General features: G+C 36.5%; 2 protein-coding genes across 2 annotated transcripts; one reads left to right on the top strand and one right to left on the bottom strand.

The window, feature by feature from the left end:
* Positions 1–4290: 4290 nt before the first annotated feature.
* LOC129809620 (conserved oligomeric Golgi complex subunit 5) lies at positions 4291–11063 on the bottom strand. Its single transcript, XM_055859579.1, has 4 exons — positions 10902–11063; positions 9771–10842; positions 4599–5606; positions 4291–4532 (listed from the first exon to the last, which is right to left on the bottom strand). Exons 1-4 carry the CDS (start codon positions 10999–11001, stop codon positions 4406–4408), a joined length of 2307 nt encoding a protein of 768 aa, XP_055715554.1. The 5' UTR covers positions 11002–11063; the 3' UTR covers positions 4291–4405.
* Positions 11064–14932: 3869 nt separating this feature from the next.
* On the top strand, positions 14933–16379 carry LOC129804406 (pre-mRNA-splicing factor RBM22). Its single transcript, XM_055851667.1, has one exon. The coding sequence runs from the start codon at positions 15054–15056 to the stop codon at positions 16332–16334; it is 1281 nt and encodes a 426-aa protein (XP_055707642.1). The 5' UTR covers positions 14933–15053; the 3' UTR covers positions 16335–16379.
* The last annotated feature ends 4746 nt before the right edge of the window (positions 16380–21125 follow it).

Below are 21125 nucleotides of genomic sequence, written 5' to 3'. Positions count from 1 at the left end.
ATAATTGGGCACAAAGCTATCTCAGCTATCTTCAGATGGGCAAGTTGCATGGCCAACTTCACATATTTAACCACATAAAATCAAAAATAACGTTCAAAATATTTCCCCTCTTTCTTTGCTCGCTCTCTTTGGAAGAGCAGTATGTAATAATATACTCCAAAATTTTGGAAAATTTTGACATCCAAAAAATCATGCTCTTTTATAATCACAATATACAAAAAAAACTATTTACTATTTCTCTATTTTATTTAATAGTGTCTACACATTAGAAACAATTTTCGTCAAAAAATTGCGTTTTTTTTATTCTGATGTTTCTGCCTACAAGGAAAGGGTAAATTTTCTTAAAAAAAGCATTTTTTTTTAAAGAAATTGCTCATAGTGTGTAGAGGTCATAAGAGATTATTAAAGGTGTTAATAAGGGATCATTTTGATTCCCACCTTCAAAAGGTACACAGTAAAAAATAATTACTACGATAATCGCGTGTAATGGAAGAACATTGATAATTGTAGCAAATTTCAAACGAATATCGTAGCAAGCAAAGTTGAAAAGCAAAAAGTTGAATTTTCGTCGTTGAAAAGCAAAGTAAGTTGATTTTTCCTCCAAAAGTTCCACTGAAATTACACAAAATATAAAAAGAAGTAAACTGAGTTCAAACGAAATTAGTTGAAAGTTAAATTTTTTTGCTGAGATAATCGATTGAAAAATTACAACGACAATCGAATTGATTTTATTACACACGATAATCGTTGAAAAATTCAAACCAGTAACTTGATTAAAGTTTACGCTTTTTTGTTGTTTCATTTTAGTGCTATTATAATAATTATTTCTACTATTTATTGCATTTGGGCCATTACCGAGGGTTGAATTTTACTAATTCTGTAACTTAATTGATTCCTTTTCAATTTTCAATTGAAAATTGATTTTTTCAGTGGTTGTTATTCGAAATTTCAACTAGTTCAGTTCAACTAATTAGAATTCAACTTGCCAATTTCATCTTGTTTTTACTGTATACACTTTGGTTTGGTTAATGGTTTGAAAGAATTTGATACAATTTGCCTATTAATGGGGGCTAATTTATAAAATCATTTTTGAAATTCTCCTTAAAGTATGCATATTTTTTCATCAGTAAATTTGAAATGCATTCCTTATGAATCCTTGGTGCTAAAAATAGGCTGAAAATTTGGCGCAGAAAGTGTTTTGCATACATCACGGCGTTCTCGTAAATTATTCGAAAGATATCTTCTGCGGGTATGCAATTTTTCTCTGACTTTGAGTGAAATCGCGTTTTTTTGGTCCTCGATAAATTCTCTCAATGTGGAACTCCCTATCAGTAATTTCATTTCTTATATCAAAATTATTATTTTACTTAACCCATGAGAATATGACAGAGCGGCATTTATAGAACATTTTCCATTTTAATTGCTCGAACTCCAAGAGAGAGCAGTTTTAACAATCGTTTTTTTTACAGATACACACTGATCATAGTAAAAATATTTTACAATTATAAAGAGTCAAGTGTCCTATTAATAGTTATATTTTTCTATTAATCTTTTTTTTTGTAAAAAGTGTACAACATTTTATTTGATTGAAGGAGGTAGTTCCATTAATTTTTAAAAAAAAATCAGCACAGCTGGCATTAAAAATAGACTTTTGAGAAAGAGACAAAGTTACTTAGGTTTAGGCGAACCTAACAAGAAGAATTTCTTAAGGCAATATTTTCTAGTTATATTTGTATTGATTAAAATACAAAAATTAAGATGAACTAACAGATAAAATTATGAAAAAATGGTTTTATTTGATACATAAAAACATATGTTCGTTCAAAATAGAAACATCTTAAAAAGAAATTTAAGAAATTATTTCTTTTTATAACATAAATTCTTTTACTTACAGGGGGTCCCGCGATTATAGGAGCTTCACTGCACTTGATTCCACGAGCATGGGACTGACAACCTCATCTCGTACAAGAAAAACTAATAATGCATTTCTAGAAATCCCCTTGCGGAAAGACCTTGTTCCTCCATGAAATGTTATGCCAGCATTATTATTATTATTATTATCGTAACTTCCATTTTTGGTAAATCTACAACAAATTTCCATTTTTTTTTCTAAATCAACTAGAGCGTAACTTCTTTAGCTCATGCAGTAAAATTGTAATACTCCTCAATGAGACATTCTTCATATACTTTTTCAAATATCCAAAGGCAAGGCCATCAAAGTGAATAATGCACAAATAAATAAAATTAATTAAATATTTGTAAGAAAAAAATGCGTGCATCTTATTTGTCTGTTATTAATTTACAATAAAACAAGCGACGCGCCACACAAAATTTATTGGACAAAATTCATGAAATATAAAAGCCTTTAAAAGGAAAGGGATACAGTTTATCTGACTAATATAGTCAAATAAAGGCGCTTATAGAATAATTCAAATTAGTATTTTTATATTTATATAACAAGTCTTAAAGCCTCTACCTTTACATTGGGAGCAATTTTCGTTAAAAATTTCGTTTCAGACAAATTTTTATGACGTTCCTATCTACAGCATTTCAGACAATTACTTTCAAAAAAGCAATCTTTGAAGAAAATTGTTCCCAATGTATAGATGCCTCTACTAATGGAAGTATTTCACTTTTTTACGATTTATGAAAAAAACAAAATTTCCCAAGGGGTTACTTATTCCCATTTTTTCTGACAGAGGTTTCTGGTTTCTCGGGTTTCGCGATGCAAACAGTGTGTTTCTCTTGTTTCTCAATACAGTAGACTCTCACTCAATCAGCTCTTTTTCAATCGGGCGACAAATTTTGTTGACAATTTTCACGTTTAATTATGAAGATAATTCGCTGTAGTTCTTCCTATTTTATCGTGATTCTTTATAATTGAGCGCTTTTTGTGGAATTTACAAAGGCTTTGACGCCCAAATCTATCGATAAACCGGATGACATTTTCCCCCATATTCCCGATTGAGAGAGAGTCTACTGTATGTATTTGAAAGTCTTTGAAATTTCCTGACTGATTTAAGGTTCAAGAAATAGATTTATTTTTTTTATTCATTAAAAAAGATATAGTTTTAATTTTTAGGACAACGCACGTTAATGATATTTTATAATGCGGAATTTCACAAATATTTAGGATGAAAATATAAATAAATTTGCCCATTGCCTCTGAAATGTGTTAAGCAAAACAATACTTCTAACCCTTCTAACAAATTAAAACACTGTGAAGTCAATTTATAAAAAAAAAACATAATCCTTCTGAACATTTGAATTTTTAAATTTAGAAAGATATTAGTGAAGAAATACATAATTTTATTTATTAAATAAAAGCATTTATGAATAACTTCACAATTTCTAGCATACCGCGAAGTCTTCTTACACATTCTCTATTTCCCCTCCATAATTTTGCACTGTCATGCAACTGAAATTGCAGAGAATTTTTTATAAATCATTTTCCATTTTTTCCCAATTAAAATCATTTCTAAGAAAAAATCTGTCTATAAGGAAAATTCATAGGGATTTTTTGCGAATTTTTGATACTAATATCGTCTCTCGAAAAACCGTACTTTTTGCAATATCACTAAATATTTGGGAGGAAAATGCAATCAATTACTGTTTTAGCATGCCAGCAAACAATTTATCATGGCAGATTTAAATTATCGGAAATCAGAATTTTTTTTATTTTTATTTTTTTTTATTTTCGCAAGGAATACAAAATCATGCAAAACGCTATCTGAAAGATTTCTTTTTTATCTTGTACATATTTTTTCTTATGTTTTTCCAGACTCTTTTCTTTGTCCTTCTGTAGCTATCTGAAATATTTGATTATTGAAGGCAAGCATTTCCTGATCGCACCGCAGAGATTCACCGGAATTTGTCCTCAAGCAATCGAGTAGAACATTAGTAACGCCTTTAAGCTGGTTCTGCCCATTTCTTTCAGCTTTCTTAAGCTTTTCTTCCAAATTCTGAGAAGACCGTCTAAATGCTTCTTCATTCCTTCGAATGGACTCATTCAATGCATCGTCTTGTTCCCATAGCCGCCTTCTGAATGACTCCCTGAATACTGGCTGTGGTCTCGGCCTGGGGGGCTCCTTGGTTGTCCTGACTGGATATCCCTTTCTCTCACTTTCATGGGCTTCAAGGCGTTTTAGGACTGCACCCGTAATTGTAATGTATTCCAAGGGAATATCACTTTGGGTTGCGTCAGGAGAGATTCTGTAACTGCGTGGCTCTGAGTGATTGTTGCCCATGGTCAAAAATGCGATAAATATATGATAAATACAATCAATAAACTTTTTATTCTTTTCACTTAACCTTACTTTATTGACACATTGACAGTATAGAAAGCGCGGGAAACAAATTTTTCGATATAACCTCACTCTTACAAATTTGGGCATTCCCGGTGCCCTCAGAGACTCCCCAATGCCTTTTCCAGACCAGATGCAATTAAGGGATAGATTGGGTCATATTGGGTGATGTTTTTTTGCCTGACCGTGTTTCTGTACTTGTGCAGAGCCCCGGAAATCAATTCCAGCCTGCAAAATTTTAAACAAGAAAAGTTACAATTTGGGGGAGCTGAAAGGGGCTCTTCATCCAAATACCTTTCACGATTTGATGTATGTCCATCGAGCCATTGCATTAGTTTCTCATTAGACCACCCTGCTGTGACATTGGGACTGGTGAGTTCGGTTCCTGCAAAACTGAACATCATCAGAAGAAGAATGTAGGAAGGAATTGGATTATCAGAGTCCATTGAGTGCTCAGACAGTTCCTTGGGAGTAAAAGTCAAGATTGTATTGAATGCTCTGATTGCCCTGAAAGGTTTTCCCAAGGTTCCAAGATCACCAACAATTCCCCCGAGAACCACTTCTAGATGCTGGCAATCGATTCGAATCTTATTCCTGCCAATCTGAGACAATGGCCTCAAGATAGCAACATTCCGGATGAAGAGTTCAATACACCGGCTAGCTAATTCTCTACCGCACTTATTCACGGTTTCCTTATCAGCAAAGGGCCCAATGTGGGCTCCCCAGACTCTTGACAGGAATTCCTGGAGTTCCTTCATGTACAGCGATACGCTGGAAGAAGTGCTGACATTTAGTGCAGGTTCCCGATGCATTGAAATCATAATATCGTGCACAGCTGAAGCTATAGAATCAAAAATCTGCTGAAGTATCGCCAGCACAAGATTCTGACCAACTTGAAGATTCTCCTGCAAACGCTTGGCACTTGCTGATCCTCCAAAATTCACCCCAAGATTCTCAATCATCCGCCTTACGGCTTCTGCATGGTAACATATTAAATTTGCAATTGTAGTGTTCTGAATCTGGGCAGAATTGGGAATATCAACGATCTGTTTAGAATCTGTCCCGAGCTTTATGTTGGACTCCAACTTATTCCAGACATCTCGGTTGCAGGACATTATCACACTCGTGACCATGTCACACAGACGCTGATCCACAATAGCAGTGCCAAGTTCTGTGGAAGCAGCACGAATAAGGGCATCAATTGTGTCCTCAGAGGGAATGTCCACCGCTGAAATTGTAGCCTTGAGATTGCTCCCACATTTTTCCAGGAAGCCAGCTTCCAAAGATTGAAAGACATCCTCCCTGGGAAAGTAATTGTTATAAATCGAGGCTAATTTCATACTTGTAAAAGCGTAATTGCAAATTCGTTTTAATAATTCGATATGAAAGGTCGCATAAAATGCTACACAACCTTTCAGAACATCATAACTTCATATAACCACCGCTAGTGGTGCTAAAATCGAAAGATTAAATTTTCGAAATTCTCTGTTTTAGTTCAATTACCTATTCAATTAGGCCCAGTAGGCTATGGAAAATTTCAAGGAATCTCCCTTTTAGTTGGTTTCGTTAAGATTTTGTGAAGTGTCTTTGTGAAATTCAGAGTTTAGTAACGAAAGTCTTATAAACACACAAAATCCAAATATCCAACTTCATAATGGCGATCTAAGAAAAAAATTAACTTTATCTTTGGCGTGCAACTGGTAATTTCATCTCCAAGGAAACTTTTGAAGCAATTCATCATACAACTCATACTATGCTGGGAGTTATGGAATATTTCTTTGATAAATTCAACATTGAGTAAGGGAAGGTTTCAGGTTTCGCACATACTCTGGCTTCAGAACACTTCGTATTTTTCCGATATTCCTTTAATCAATTTAATTAAAGGAATATGGGGAAAAAATAAGGAGTGTTTGAAGCCGAAGTGTGTGCGAAGCCTGAAAGATTTTCTCTATATAACTTCTAGGAAAATTTCAAAGTAATGAATTATAAGTTTCAGGCACTCTGGAACCTACAACTCACACCAAACGGATTTACACGTTCATATTCCTCATTCAGACATAGTGGCAAATAAGAGACCGAAAAGACACATTGGTCATCGGTCCTCTCGTTCTCTGTTTAAGTGTAAAACACGCATTAATATTAGGGGGATGTGGGGCTACTTTGAGCTGTGAGGCTAATCGTATAACAATGTAGCCCCACAGCTCAAAGTAGCCCTACCTCCCCCTAATCATTTAACCCTTTAAGGACTAGAAGGTTTAAAATTGGGGGTCAGAAAAAAACATTTTTCCGCCTTTTTAGAGTGAAACATGGGAAACATGGCTTTAGATGGCCGTAGGAAAAATTTAATTTTTGGGTCACCGGTGATCCAATCGTCCTTAAAGGGTTAAAGACAATTGGGTCACAAGTGACCCAAAAATTATTTTTCCTACAGCCTTCTATAAAGTTAGGTTTTGTTCTAAAAGAAGTCAGAAAAAAGTGATTTCCCGTCTCTACACGCAGATTTCTCTCGGCGGTTTTAAATTGTAACGGTAAACGTTCAGAAAAATCTACCGATTTTCTGCAGAAATTCTGTGTAAAGATTCCGCAGAGAGTCTGCAGAAAAAACTTCAGATTTCTTGTTCGAATTCGTCAGATTTTTTTTCTAAGTGTCACCACACCACGCCGCCATGTTAAATTGCGTAGACGCGCAAGCAAGAAAAAGGTGCCTCACGTAGGGGATATAATTTTGTACAGTTTCTAAATTTGGACACTATGAGGGTAAAATTGGACACTAAAAATAAATTAGTTAAAATTATGGATTTTTATTCAAATATTTGATGAATAATGAATTCTATCTAAATATTTGTTCTTTTCGGAAGATTTTAACACTAAATACGTTAAATTTTGAATATGATTTGAGTTAGTGTTTTGGTTTTACTAATCTAATACTATGATACTGATTGTGACTTTGCTGATCTTTTTCAGAATGGTTGAAATACATGAGCTCCACGCTCTCAGTGCAGTTGAGGAAGCTAAAAGATAGACACTATAAGAGGCAAAAACTTATAAAGAGGAAGGAGGACAAGGAAGTAACAACAGAGATGTGTGTCGAGGAAATTGAGGAAGTTACGAATACTGAAGACAATAATTTCTAAAAATTGCACAGCCTGAACTGAAAATAAATTATTATGTAAAGAATTTACATTTTTTTAGTTCTAACGGTTTTATTATTTAAAAAAAAAAAGTTGCGACGAAAAATGTTTGAAATTCTGCCGAAATTTTTAGGCAGAAAATCTGCCGAAATATTCTGACGAATTTTGTTCCAAGCCCAAATAAAATTCGTAGGAATATTTACAGATTTCATTTTGTGAGATCTTTCGTTGAAACCCTCAGCCTCACTCATCAAAATCGATCACATAGAACCGGAGATAAGATTTATTGAATTTCGTGAACTTTGACCCCTCATATCTCCGATTCTATTATAACCACAGCAAACCCACGCCACTTTTTGGAAACTTCATAGCCTAACACTCTAAAGCTAAAGTCTAAAATTTGATTAACTTGCACCGCTTGCACAATGCAATGAGCACTTTCATCTGAAAGTGCTCATTGAGACGAAATCAAAAATCCAAAATTTAGCTCAAAATGTTAATTAGAACCGAAGATAGAAGCCGGTCAATTTTCCAACTTTGACCCCTTATAGCTCGGGTCAGGGGTTATCGGTCGACTTAAGTATTTTTTTGTTTGAAAGGTATGATCTGCGGCTAAAACATACTTAAATTTCAGACCGATGCACAAAGGAATTTTTGAGTTATTTATCTTAGAATATTGAAAAATATTCTTTTTAATAATAGCGCCCTAGCTAGCGGTAGTTTTATGAACTTGCGATGTTATAAGGGAAAGTGGCATTTCACGAGATCTTTCCAAAACGCCCTCACTTTTTAAATTCTGACGATTAGAACCGGAGTTATGGCCATTTTAAGAATTGTTTTTTGGACCCTTATAGCTCGGGTCTGGGGGGTCAGGGGTCCTAAAGTTTGGTATTGATCGAAAGCTCTAAGGCCATGCTATAACATACTAAAATTAGAACCCGATCGATGCCATAGGGGCGGAGCTATTGAGAAAGCAAAAAAGGGGGTATTCAAAATGGCGGAAGGAGGGATGGGGGTGGGGGGTCAATGCACCAAGTTACAATTTTCACCCGATATATAACCTTTGCCGAAAACCGCAAGTCGATATCTTTCATTGCAAGTCTTATCTCACATATTCGTGATCAGGAAGTGTCAAAACACGTTTTGACCAAGTTTGAGCTCGATCGGACGACATGAAATTTTGGTAGGATTATAGTAGGTGAGATTATTAAGAATCTCACCTAATTAAAGTAGGGAATTTTTAAAGTTATAAATTTAAGGTCTATACTAAAAATTTCAGAAAGGTTTGTTGTTTCTTCTCCTCAAGAAAAAATAAATAAATAAAAATAAAATAATCGCGAAAACAGTTAATTTTTGACCTTCTATTTAGGGAAATCTCCAAGGGCTTTCACCATTGCAGAGCAGATTCCCTGAATGGTTCTAACACTTTGTAGTAAATAACGAGACGGTAGTAACGACGACGAAACGAGACGAAACGGTAGTAACGAGAAACCGATTTGGCCTTGCTAGATTTAAAGACCTTTCCAATCTACCGTAATTTGTCCCAATCGGCTGAGAAATACACTCTCTTAGGGTAAGTGTGCCAAATTTCGGCATAGTTGCATGCAAGCGTTAAAGTCTCAAGTTTGAAATGTAATATTTTAAATACAAATTGATTTTTTTTAATTCTTTCTTTTGTAAGAGTGTTGCTTGGAACCTTGTAAAAAGAGTTTACCGTCTTTATTTACTCTAAATTTGAGCTACTCTAAATTTGAGCTAATACTCTAAATTTGAGCATATTTTCTCCATTTTGATAATCATAATCAAACTTGAAAAATGTCAACAAACTTTTTTCAAATTTAACTGCTGCCCAAATTAAAAAGTGGCCCGAACTTAAAAGACCCGAATTTGCGAGAGTCTACTGTATCTTTTTCACGTCATCTCGTTTGTCGAAGCTACATTTTTTGTTATTCTTTTGCATTGCATTATTTCTAGAGTATACGCAAAAACTAAAAATTCATTGAAATTCGAGGAACAAAAAAGGTGGCCGAAATTGCAAGCTGGCCGGAATTTGGCACACTTACCCTAAGCCTTTTTAACTTTTGACTTAAAAAAAATCAGACTTAGGAATTTTTCAAGGCCACCTAAGTTTGACTAAAATATCCAAAAAATGACAAGTTTGAAACAAAGAAAGGAATGACGCGAATTCGAAATGTCCTTAAAAACGGTTTTGCAAGGCAAGACTGCTGATTATGTCTCCTTAAATTTTGTTCAGAAAATATTCACATAGCCACAATATTTTCACGTGTGATTTCTTAATTAATTCCAATATCTGTGAAATTTTCAAAAGACTTACTCGAAGGGCGAATCCATTTGGAGCTTCGTGAAGAGGTTTTTCGTCTCAGCCACCAGCTTCGGGAGTCCCTGCTGAAGACACTGGCCAATGTGAGGTGGACAGTCCCGGAAGGATGTCTTGAGGAGTTCCTGCAGTCCCTTCCACCATTGCTCCTCGATCTCCATATCGGCATCCATCAGCCCACTATTCCTCACGCACTTGTGCAGGAACCTGATCTGGGCGCTGCAGCTGAAGATCTCCTCGGCAAACAGCCATTCCAATGCATTCCAAAGCTTAGCACGGAAATGCAGGGAAGTTGTCAGTGCTGGAGCTTTGCCAGGAGCTCTCATTTGGGCCTTGGAAGTGGTTTTAGGCTCTGTATCTCGAGTCCCAGAAATCTTTGTCTCAGGTGCCGTACAGCACTCCTTGATAGACTGCTTGATGTCTCCGACAAAAGTCTCAAGCAGATCATCAATGTACTTCTTCAGGATCTGGAGATTTGAGAAAATCTGTAGACTCCTCTGAACAGTGTCCACATTGAGATTTTTCAGAGCTGTATTCAGTTCCTTGTCAGCCAGAGTAATTAGCTTCCTGCGATTGCTCTGAACATGTGCGATTTCATCTTTTAGGAATTTCACACTGTTCAGCGTATCATCCTGGATCAATGAGTCAATTTCATGAAAGATCACTGCCTGCTTCTCAAATTCTTTCGTCCCTAGGAGCTTCTTGTAGAGTTGCAGGAAGATTCCGGCTTGTCGAAGGATGTGAGTGGTTTCATGCAACCTCCCCAAGACCTTTGTCTTGCTCTCCAGCACCTCGTATGGTTTATTTACATGATTCTTCAGCCGATTGGCAGCCCCAACGAGACTCATCATGTGCCCATGAACCACTTCCAGAGTTCCCTCCAACTTTCCGGCATGACTGGCTTGAGACAGGAGCGCTCCATGTTGCTCTCTAACCTGACTCTGAAGTTCAGTGGACAGAGCTTCTAATCCTTCGGCCAGTTTGTTGATTTGTTCAGTGTAGGAGAAGAATTTACTGGCTTCCAGCTGCTGACTCGACACTCCTTCCCGAAGATAAGTCTGGTAGAATTCTAAAGAAAGTAATAATTCATAAATATTTTGCTTTAAATTTCTCTCTGATCATCCTCACCATCCTTCTCTATCTTGTCACAGATGTCTTCCTTCATTTCTTCCAGATTTATGTGATTTTCCCGATTTTCCCAACTTTTATTAGATAAACACTCGACCATACAAAATTTCCATACCACAAAAAGTCTCCAAACCAAACCCAGTTGGACTACCAACACGTCGTGCAACAAAAAATTTCAAATATTTGTAATTTATACCGAAGAGATATCTCATAATCTCTTTCAGAAATCACAATTTGCCCTTTTTTAAGCTTTATTTGAAGATGAAATTACAATAAAGTCGGTGGTAGAGTCTCTCAAATCTGAGGGCTAATTTTTTGAAACTCTCACTTGCACCCGCGAGCTTTTTAGTGGCCAAGAGAAATAGACTCAAACACCCCACAGATTCTTGAGTACGTGCAACGAGTACTTTATCTTGGAATCGTTACAGGATTTGAATCTGCGGCGTGTGCTAGTTGATTTGTCTCGGTCACTAAAGAGCTCACGGGTGCGAGTGAGAAGTTCAAAAATTGACCCTCTGAGGTGAAATGATACTGTCCTATACGGCGACGCATCGCCACCCAGCGAGCACAGTTAGTTGATAAAAGGTGCGTATTCAGCTTCAGCATATTCTTGCTAAATCCATTAGGAAAAATTTCCTGACCGATCAGCAGTCGCCGAACAAAAAGTGCTAACTAAATATATGGAAGTGGCACTGTTTCGCGAATTTTCGTTTAGGTTTAGCTGAATTCAGCAGAAAATACAAATATTTTCAGCTGAATTGAAATCGGTTAGCATTTGATACTCGCTGGGCAGTGTCGATTTTCGATTATATGCGTATACAAGATAATACAGTAGACTCTTTCTCAATCGGGAATATGGGGCAAAATGTCATCCGGTTTAGCGATAGAATTGAGCGTCAAAGCCTTTGTAAATTCCACAAAAAGCACTCAATTATAAAGAATCACGATAAAATAGGAAGAACTACAGCGAATTTGAGCAAATTAGCCTCATAATTAAACGTGAAAATTGTCAACAAAATTTGTCACCCGATTGAAAAAGAGCCGATTGAGTGAGAGTCTACTGTACATAGTAGAGTTTTCTAAATTCGAACGCTCGGGTGGTATTTTTGACATTTCTCACCTCCCAAATTCGAACAATTTTTTCAAAAGTAACGAAATTTATGTGAGATTAAATTGTACTTTGAATCAAATTTCCGTACTTTCTCACAAGACTTAGTGGTAACATACTTCCTTTTCACTTTATACGATCATAATGTATGTAAACATTCAGGTAGAAGCACATAAATACGATTTTCATTCATTTAGAATACGATTTTTTTAAAACATAACCCCACAATTGGCATTTTGAATCGAAACGTCGTTCAAATTTGAGAGATTCAGATTTGAGAAATTCTACTGTAACTTACATTTTTTGTCGCTAGTGTCGATAATAAATTATCGAAACCTCTGGAGTTCTCGAAAATGTCCCTGAAATGCCCCTAAATCTATGAAAATATTTTTTTCACGCGGTAAATTTGAAATCCATTTCTTATTAAGCGTTTGGCGCTGAAAATAGGCTGAAAAATTGGCGCCGAAAATATTTTGCATAACTTATTTAAGTTTAAGTTATGGCGTTTCCATAACTTACTCCAAAATCTCCCTGTGGGTATGCAATTTTTATATGTCGCTGGAGTAAATTAGCAGGCTTTTTTCGGTCCCGAGAATTTCTTTGAAAGTAGAACTCTCTGTAAATGCTTTTCTTAAACACGATACACGATTCACGACAAGAAATATCCCAAAAATTTGTGAGCCCAACTCACCGAGAATAAATACCAACAAAAATAAAAGGGACGTGGGAACGGCTGGATGAGGCCCATCAACTGGAATTCTCCTAGTTGAGTTGGATATACGGATGGCGTAATATGCTGGTTTGGAGGCATCTGTGCGAGAAATCTAAGGATCATCTTTTGATAGATCCTCATGCATAAATCCTCTTGAATATGAAGCTCTGCCAGCGGATATTGAACAAGTATTTAAAGCATTTGATGCCTTTGACTCCCTAGCTGCGTTTGCTACCCCAGCTGCCTCTGCTGCCAAAGTTGCTTCAGTTGCTTCAGCTACTTCTACTGCCTACTGCCTACTTCAGTCAGTTTTGTAACCGGAAGATGATATACGCCCTGAAATTTCCGAAGCCATTTCTGGAAGAACATGTGAAGACATTTTTTGAGAACCTGTACTTTTGGCTGAATTTAAAACAGAATACAAATATACACGTAAATAAATAAAAAAGGAAAACATGAAAATTGTAGGGGAAAGTGCCCATGCTTTGCACGGTCCCAAGCTTAGTGACTAATTTTTTCTCTGTTTCTGAATAAATGTGACTCCGCAATATATTTTTTAAAATATCGGTGCGATGAGTCACATTTATTGAAAAATATAGGAAAAATTTAGTCATTTCATTATTAAGCTTGGACCGTGAAAAGCATGGGAACTTTTCCTTAAACTTACTTCCAAGAGTTCCGATGGATTATATTTATCAGCGATTGAAAATAATATTTCTGGGCATCTTCCTAAATATTTTCATACATTTTATGATCGTGTAAAATAAGAAGGAAGTTCATCAGCACGAAAACTTCTGAGAAAGTACGGGCATTTTATTCTAAGTAAGTACTCTATACTATTGCGTGTGTGTGTGGTAAATTTGAAAACACTTTAAAGTTATCTAGTTTATTTATCAGAAAAAATAAATTCCTTTTCTTAAGGTATTTTTTCAATATTTTAATATATTATTGAATCGGATTACCAAAATATCACAGAACAAGGAAAATATAACAGAAATATAAGAAACAAAAAAGTACAAAACAAAGCATGGTTTAAAAACATAAAACTGAATGCAAAAGAGATAAAACTTATATCAAGATTAAGATCAGGTCACTGCTACGATAAAAAATTTCCCAAACTGATTAAAATAGTAGAAGATGATAAATGTGAATGTTGTAATACATTAGAAGATGCAAATCACATAATAATATTTTGTAAAAAGTATGAGCAATCTAGAAAGAAGTACAAATCAATAGGAAACGCAGAAAGCCTCAAAAACATTCTAGAAAAAACAGCCAAAAAATTTATAAAGAAACTGCCAAATTCACCAATGAAATTAAAGTAGACATTTGAACATATAATTAAATATAAAAATCAAGAAAAAGATAAGATGACATAACCCTGAATGAGTATCACGGATGACCGTTTGCCGTTATCGTTAACAACACATCATAACTGTATGATACATCCGGGTAGAAACGACATCCTCCCTCTTTCGATGTCTACTTTATTCTCTCCAAAATTCTAATTCTACAAGTATAAAAGTTTTAAAGAAGATTAAAAAGACATACCCCCCAATTGTGAGATAAAGAAGCCTAAAGATTTGAGTTAAAGCTTTAACTTTGACACTAAAGATTCCGAATTCCGAGTTATAGGAATTTTGGATAAAATAGCCTTTAGCATCCCTAAAGAAATTTGATTATCCAAGATGTCAAAACAAGACGTTCCAGTTTTAATGGTGCATAAAGTTCCGATTTATTGTCAACAAAAATAACAATCTCCACAGTTCCTCCTCGTCGCAATTCCGCGAAAAACATACATCTTTGTGATAAATTAAACTCACCTTTTTGATTAAACACACCCCTTGAACAATTGACAATCTCAAATTGAACTAGACTTAAAGGTTTAAAAGGTCCTCTCGACCAACTTTAAAATTAAAGGCGATTTATAGATATTTGACATCTTTAAATCTGTAAAACTTTAGCGTAGAATTCGAAATTTACAGTGTTGTTAAAGGTTTAAATAAATTTGACACTTTAAAATTAAAGATTTTTATCACAGAATACGAATCGATTTTTAAAGGGCGATTTAAAGATTTAAGTCTTAAAGTTTTATCTCAGAATTGGGGAGATAATTAGAGAATTCTATGCTATTTATTAACTACTGTATTTGTTCAATTTTGAGAAACTCCTACCTACATGTGAAGATGTATGGACAACCGGGATAAAAAAAGTCTCCAAAGCCAAAATGTTTTGACGTTTCGTTTTTTTGGTTAGGAAAAAAGTGCTTGTGTTTTCCTAAAAGTAATTTCCAAAATTTTGTAAATCTCAGGTTTAAAAACCTTCTGCAATCATGGCGATGTCCAAGACGACCAACACGTACAATCGGCAGAACTGGGAAGACTCGGAATTTCCCATTCTCTGCCAGACTTGCCTGGGAGATAATCCCTACGTCCGGATGATTAAGGAGCGCTATGGGAAGGAATGCAAGATTTGCAATCGACCTTTCACAATCTTCCGGTGGTGCCCTGGAGCCAGGATGCGCTTTAAGAAGACCGAAATCTGCCAGACATGCAGCAAGCTGAAGAATGTCTGCCAGACTTGTCTGCTAGATCTGGAATATGGACTTCCGACGCAAGTACGCGATGCTGCGCTGAAGATTCAGGACGATCTGCCCCAGAGTGATGTGAACAAGGAATATTACATTCAGAACATTGACAATCAGCTCAAGAACACGGATGGGACATCAGCAGCGGGAGCTGTGGGCAAATCACTGGCTGCTAGTGATATGCTGGCCAAGTTGGCCAGGACATCGCCCTACTACAAGCGCAATCGCCCACATATCTGCTCATTCTGGGTGAAGGGGGAGTGTAAGAGGGGCGAGGAGTGTCCGTATCGTCACGATAAACCCAATGAACCGGATGATCCTCTGTCTGAGCAGAATATCAAGGACAGATACTACGGAGTAAATGATCCCGTTGCGGATAAAATCATGAAGAGAGCAGCAAGTCTCCCGACTCTCGATCCGCCAGAGGACAAGAGCATCACGACTCTGTACGTGGGAAACATTGGGGAGCACATTACGGAGACGGATATCAAGGATCACTTCTACCACTACGGAGAGATCAGGACAATCACTGTCCTGCCAAGGCAACAGTGTGCCTTTGTGCAGTATACCAAGAGAAGTGCAGCTGAATTGGCGGCTGAGAAGACCTTCAACAAATTGGTGCTTGGAGGCAGGAGGCTCACCATCAAATGGGCTCATTCCCAGGGCAAACAGTACGTTCCGTCGATGCCCCGTCTCCAGCGAAATTACGAACCTGTTCCCGGACTTCCGAGCACTCTGCCATTGCCCCCAAATCCCAATGATTACTTCAATCTCCAAGTGGCTGACATGACAGTCCTCCCGGCAGGCATGAAACTCCACCAGCTGCCACCTGGAGTCATTCCCGGGGCTCCATTGCCGCCCATGTACAGCTCAGGGGCTCCCTTTCAGCCCGTTCATGTCCCCGCTACGGCCAGCATACCAGCCGCAGCATCCGTTCCAGCTCCCATCGTGCCGCCGCCTATTGACGCCGGCACTGTGCACTACCCCAGCCAGGATCCGTCTCGCCTGGGATCCCTCAAGAAATGAATTTGTGTTCTTTGTATCAATAAAAAATAATTTCTCAATTAAAAATCCAAGTTTCATGCAAATATCGCGAATAAGTATTATGGGAGTTTCGTGCAACTCATGAGCAAATTAGTTGCATGCAATTAGTTGCTAGATTTAAATTTTTTAACGTTTGGAAATTTATTAGGTAAGATTTTTAAAATTCCCTCCCACGGATCCTCCTACATACCTGACAAAATTTCATTGTCTTAAATTGGGCTTAAATTTTGCCAAAGTGCTTCTTGCAACTCCCTAACTACGAAAATACAACAGGTTTAGGGGGAAGTAGGGCTACTTTGAGTTATAGGGCTAAATTGATATATGATTTTATCACGTGTTTCGAAACGAAGCAAGTCCTTAGATCTAGAATTGTTTTGTCTATGCAAGTTTCCAATAGAAAGGGACAGATAATCCTAACCGGCTTATGTAGGTGAGATTCTTAATGTGAGCTAACTCGGAATGCATGCAAATTCGATTTAAAGCTGAAGTTGGGGGACGCCATTCAATTGAATCAAATTCGTGAAATTATACAAATTTTTTTATTTGAACCAAAATATCAAGGTTTTAGATGGACTGACAGAAAAGTGATATATGGGTGAAATGTAGGTCAGAATGTGATCTATAATTTTGCCGTAGAACTTGATCTCATCGATTACTCAGAAGCAGATAAGCGAGGTTGTTTGTTTCTGAACTCGTTTTTTAGATCAGGGCGCCCCAAGTGTTCATTTGGTGAATTTCAACTATATCAAAGAATTGTTGTATTTTGTGAGACTTTCCATTTAAACCCTATTATAAGTGTCTTGGCTGAGTATAAGCTGTCAAATTGGCATCTGAGCCATTTTAAAGCGTTTTTATGGGAAAAATCAATTTTTTCACACTTAAACGGCATAATCGGACAGATAGCGTAGTCTGAGCGGGAAATGATGTATGGACGAAATGTAGACACAAATGTTCTCTACAATTATGTTGAAGTAATCATCAAAATCAGTTCAGCGACAGTCGAGATAATTGAGGTTATGTGATATTAAAATTGGTTTTTCGATTGTGGCGCCCCTGGTGTTAGTTCCAAGAAGTTCAAATGTTCTAGAAAGTTGTAGCATTTTGTGAGATCTTTCGTTTAAGCCCTCACTTATCAAAATCGGTCACATAAAACCGGAGATATGATTTTTTGAATTTCGTGAACTTTGACCGAGGTTGAATTTTGATGAATTTTGACGCTATCGCATCGCCACCTGTGGTGACTTTTTGAACTTCCATCTGAAAATGCTCAACAAGACGAAACGAAAAACCCAAAATTCAGCTCAAAATGTTAATTAGAACCGGAGATAGAGGCCTGTCAATATTCAAACATTGGCCCCTTATAGCTCGGGCCAGGGGTTATGGATCGACTTAAGTTTTTTTTGTTTGATAGGTATAATCAGCGGCTACAACATACTAAAATTTCAGCTCGACACACAAAGGAATTTTTGAGTTATTTAACTTAGAAAATTGAAAAATCTTCTTTTGAAAAATAGCGCCCCTAGCGGTGGTTTTATGAACCTGTGATGTTAGAAGAAGAAGTGGCATTTCACGAGTGCTTTCCAAAACTCCCTCACTTTTTAAATTCTGATAATTAGAACCGGAGTAATGGCCATTTTAAGAATTTTTTTTGGACCCTTATTGCTCGGGTCGGGGGACGGGGGTCCTAAAGTTTGGTATTGATCGAAAGATCTAAGGCCCAGCTATAACATATACTAAAATTTGAGCCCGATCGATACCATAGAAGCAGAGCCATTGAGAAAACGGAAAGAGGGGTGTATTCAAAATGGCGGAAGGAGTGGTTGGGGGGTGGGGGGTCAATACACCAAGTTGCAATTTTTATCCGATATATAACCTTTGCCGAAAACCGCAAGTCGATATCTCTTTTAGTTTAGGAGCTATTAAGCTCCAAAGAGCGACCGGCTGGCCGGGAACGTAACTTAGCTAGCCATATATTCGTGATCAGGAAGTGTCAAATTTTGGCCAAATTTGAGCTTGATCGGACGACATGAAATTTTGTTAGGATTATAGTAGGTGAGATTATTAAGAATCTCACCTAATAGGCGAAAAAAATCTTATAACAATGTAGCCCCACCTCCCCCTAAATCTTTCCCATTTTCTCGTTCGGAGCTCCCTGGGGGTAAATTCTCTAATTTTCGTGAGTTTGTCACCAGTGACACACTCATGAAAAAAAAATCGACCACTTTGTTCTCCGAATTATTTTTGAATCACTGGACCATATGTGAGAAGTGTTACAGAAATACCGTAAGAAATATCACAAAAATGGGCATAGAGCATCACATTTAAGGTAAAGTGCCTTCGAGTCGACCGGTTCCTCGACTCGACCGGTGGTCAATATTTGAATGTTTTAGATGAATTTCTATAAAATTGTCACTGATTTGTATTTATTTATGGAATAATTGATCTATTCATGTTAGATCATACGCCAAATATCAGTGCAAATATAAATAAATTGAATAAATAACTCTACCGGTCGGATTGAGGAATCGGTTGACTTGAGGGCATTTTACCTTAGTGACAAGTTTCGGTATTTTCTCATTTTTAGCACTTCTCACGTTCTCACAAAGTTAGAGAAACCCCTTAGAGGGGAATTCTGTAACGCTCTGGCAATGTCATATGACAAATTGGGTTCGAATCTTAGGTGTGTCTCGAGGTCAACGCCTCCTCACAATGGCTTGCATAGCTTTTCTGAGGAATCTTTTTCTATTCATGCGCTGAACATGACCATACAATCGATCAATACAGTGATCTCTCAACTCGAAGAAACAACTCACAACTTTTAGCTCCTCCACGAATGACTACGTTCCTCATTAGATCTCGACGAGCGATTTAACCGCACGGAGTTTTCTTTCTTTACCTTAATATTCTTAAAAAAAACACAAATAAATAAATAAATAAATAAATAAATAAAAATAAATGACCGAGAATATTACTAATTTTTGTCCACCAAAATTCAGTAAACTCCCTTAACTATTTTTGGATCAAAATCAAAATTTTGTCCCAAAACTGCAATTTTTTTCAAAAACCTTGAAAAAAAGTTCAGATTTTACAATTTTCTTCGGGCTTTCTTAATTGTACTATGAAAACATTTATGAAAATTATTTTTTTTTAGATGAGAATTACAAGCTGCAGATTTCTGGCCAATTGGGGATTGCTTCAAACGATGCGAATTTTCTCTTTGCACCAAAAGCTGAGTTACCATTTTTCATCTCGTCTCATAAGGTTAATATCGTTTAATACTTATCTATCTTATGGCTAAAAAATGACGAACTAGGTTTTTGTAAATCAAGGAGAAGACCATACCTACATTCCCCTATGAAAATTGATTTTTTTAGATAAGTATTTTTTACGATAAGAATTACGAGTTGCAGATTCTGCCAATTAGGGACTGCATTGACGAGACGCTTTACTCATTAGTTCAAAAAAGAAATCCGGTGACCGTCGGATGGAAGGAGGTTCAGGACAGAATAAAATTTTTTTCTTCCCAGAGCTTTCGGTACTCTACGCACCTTCATCAGTGGCTGAAGAGGTGAATTTATTTATAATTAAATAATCATCCTTTACAAAAAAAAATCTTTTTACACTCACTCGAAAATGGCTCTGGGACTGTGTCTCGATTGGGGACAAGGATGATGTCTTTCCTGGGTACATATAGATCAGAGGTGTGCAAGAACCGTTTGAAACACAACAAACGTCAAATGAAACTTGTACCTTGTACGTCAATCGTCAATGATCAAAACGCTACTTGACAAACTTATTTTGACGTTTATTCGGTTTCAAACGGTTCTTGCACACCCCTGATATAGATAACTGAGTTTACACACGTTTAGATAACTTTAAGGCAATTAACAAAAAACTTTCTGCAATAAATAATTTCTGTGACTAAATTTTTTTTATTTATTTGGCGTTCTGATGTGGCTTCCTTTTTGCGGGAAATGGAGTTTGCTCTCCCCCTTCCTCTTCCCTATCAACTCTCTGTGAACAATGGTAATCTTGTTTCTGGTTCAGACTGGTCCATGACTGGTCCAACTGGTCCAACTGGTCCAGAATTTGAAACTTGTTTTCTAATCATTGTTGCTCATTAGTCTGCCATTTTGTGATATTTTTCTGAAACTCTACTGTATATGCCCATTAAGCGGTCTTCAAACTAGAGGTTTAGCCCAGTTCCTGTAGGTCTTAATATCCTGTATAGCGTGTAATATTTAATTGCTTTTTGAGAGTCTAATAAATTTTTTATCTTTAATAATCCAATCCTAAATTAAATTTTCCCAGAAAATCATGATTGATAAGAAATTAGAGCTCTTAAGCCATTTTGGCTAAGCCTTATGTCTGAAGCCCGTATAAGGGTGGCGGCATTACTTGTAGCCTCTCTCTTTACTTATGGCCTCCTAGCAAAAACTTTTTAATATCATAAAATTATTTCGAAAAACCTCAAAATTAAAAATATTTTATGTGTTTTAATAGAACATTACATTTTTTGGTATTCAGAATAATTTTCTGACAAAAATTGCGACAAGGTCATAAGTAAAGACAGGCCACAAGTAATACCGCGTAAATCTTTGCAGACATTCTGAATTGGCTTACATAAAGAGTATAATGCCGGCTTCAGACCGGAGGTTTAGCCCATTTTCCGAAGGTCTCAAAAATCTTAATAACAAGCCATTTTATTGATTTTTCAAAATCAAATGAATCATTTGCCCTTAATATTCAATCCTAAACAACAATTTCCTAAAA

Source organism: Phlebotomus papatasi, chromosome 1 (genome assembly GCF_024763615.1).
Source record: "Phlebotomus papatasi isolate M1 chromosome 1, Ppap_2.1, whole genome shotgun sequence".
Classification (NCBI taxonomy): domain Eukaryota; kingdom Metazoa; phylum Arthropoda; class Insecta; order Diptera; family Psychodidae; genus Phlebotomus; species Phlebotomus papatasi.
This window is presented reverse-complemented; position numbering and strand designations above follow the sequence as displayed.

What these genes read in the sequence shown, in the direction of transcription:
- LOC129809620 (XM_055859579.1), bottom strand. Translation starts at nt 11,001, where the DNA reads ATGGTCGAGTGTTTATCTAATAAAAGTTGGGAAAATCGGGAAAATCAC. An exon ending in TGACAAGATAGAGAAGGATG is followed by an intron (nt 10,843 to 10,901) that starts GTGAGGATGATC and finishes TACTTTCTTTAG; the next exon opens with AATTCTACCAGACTTATCTT. An exon ending in CAAATGGATTCGCCCTTCGA is followed by an intron (nt 5,607 to 9,770) that starts GTAAGTCTTTTG and finishes TTACTTTCCCAG; the next exon opens with GGAGGATGTCTTTCAATCTT.
- LOC129804406 (XM_055851667.1), top strand. Translation starts at nt 15,054, where the DNA reads ATGGCGATGTCCAAGACGACCAACACGTACAATCGGCAGAACTGGGAA.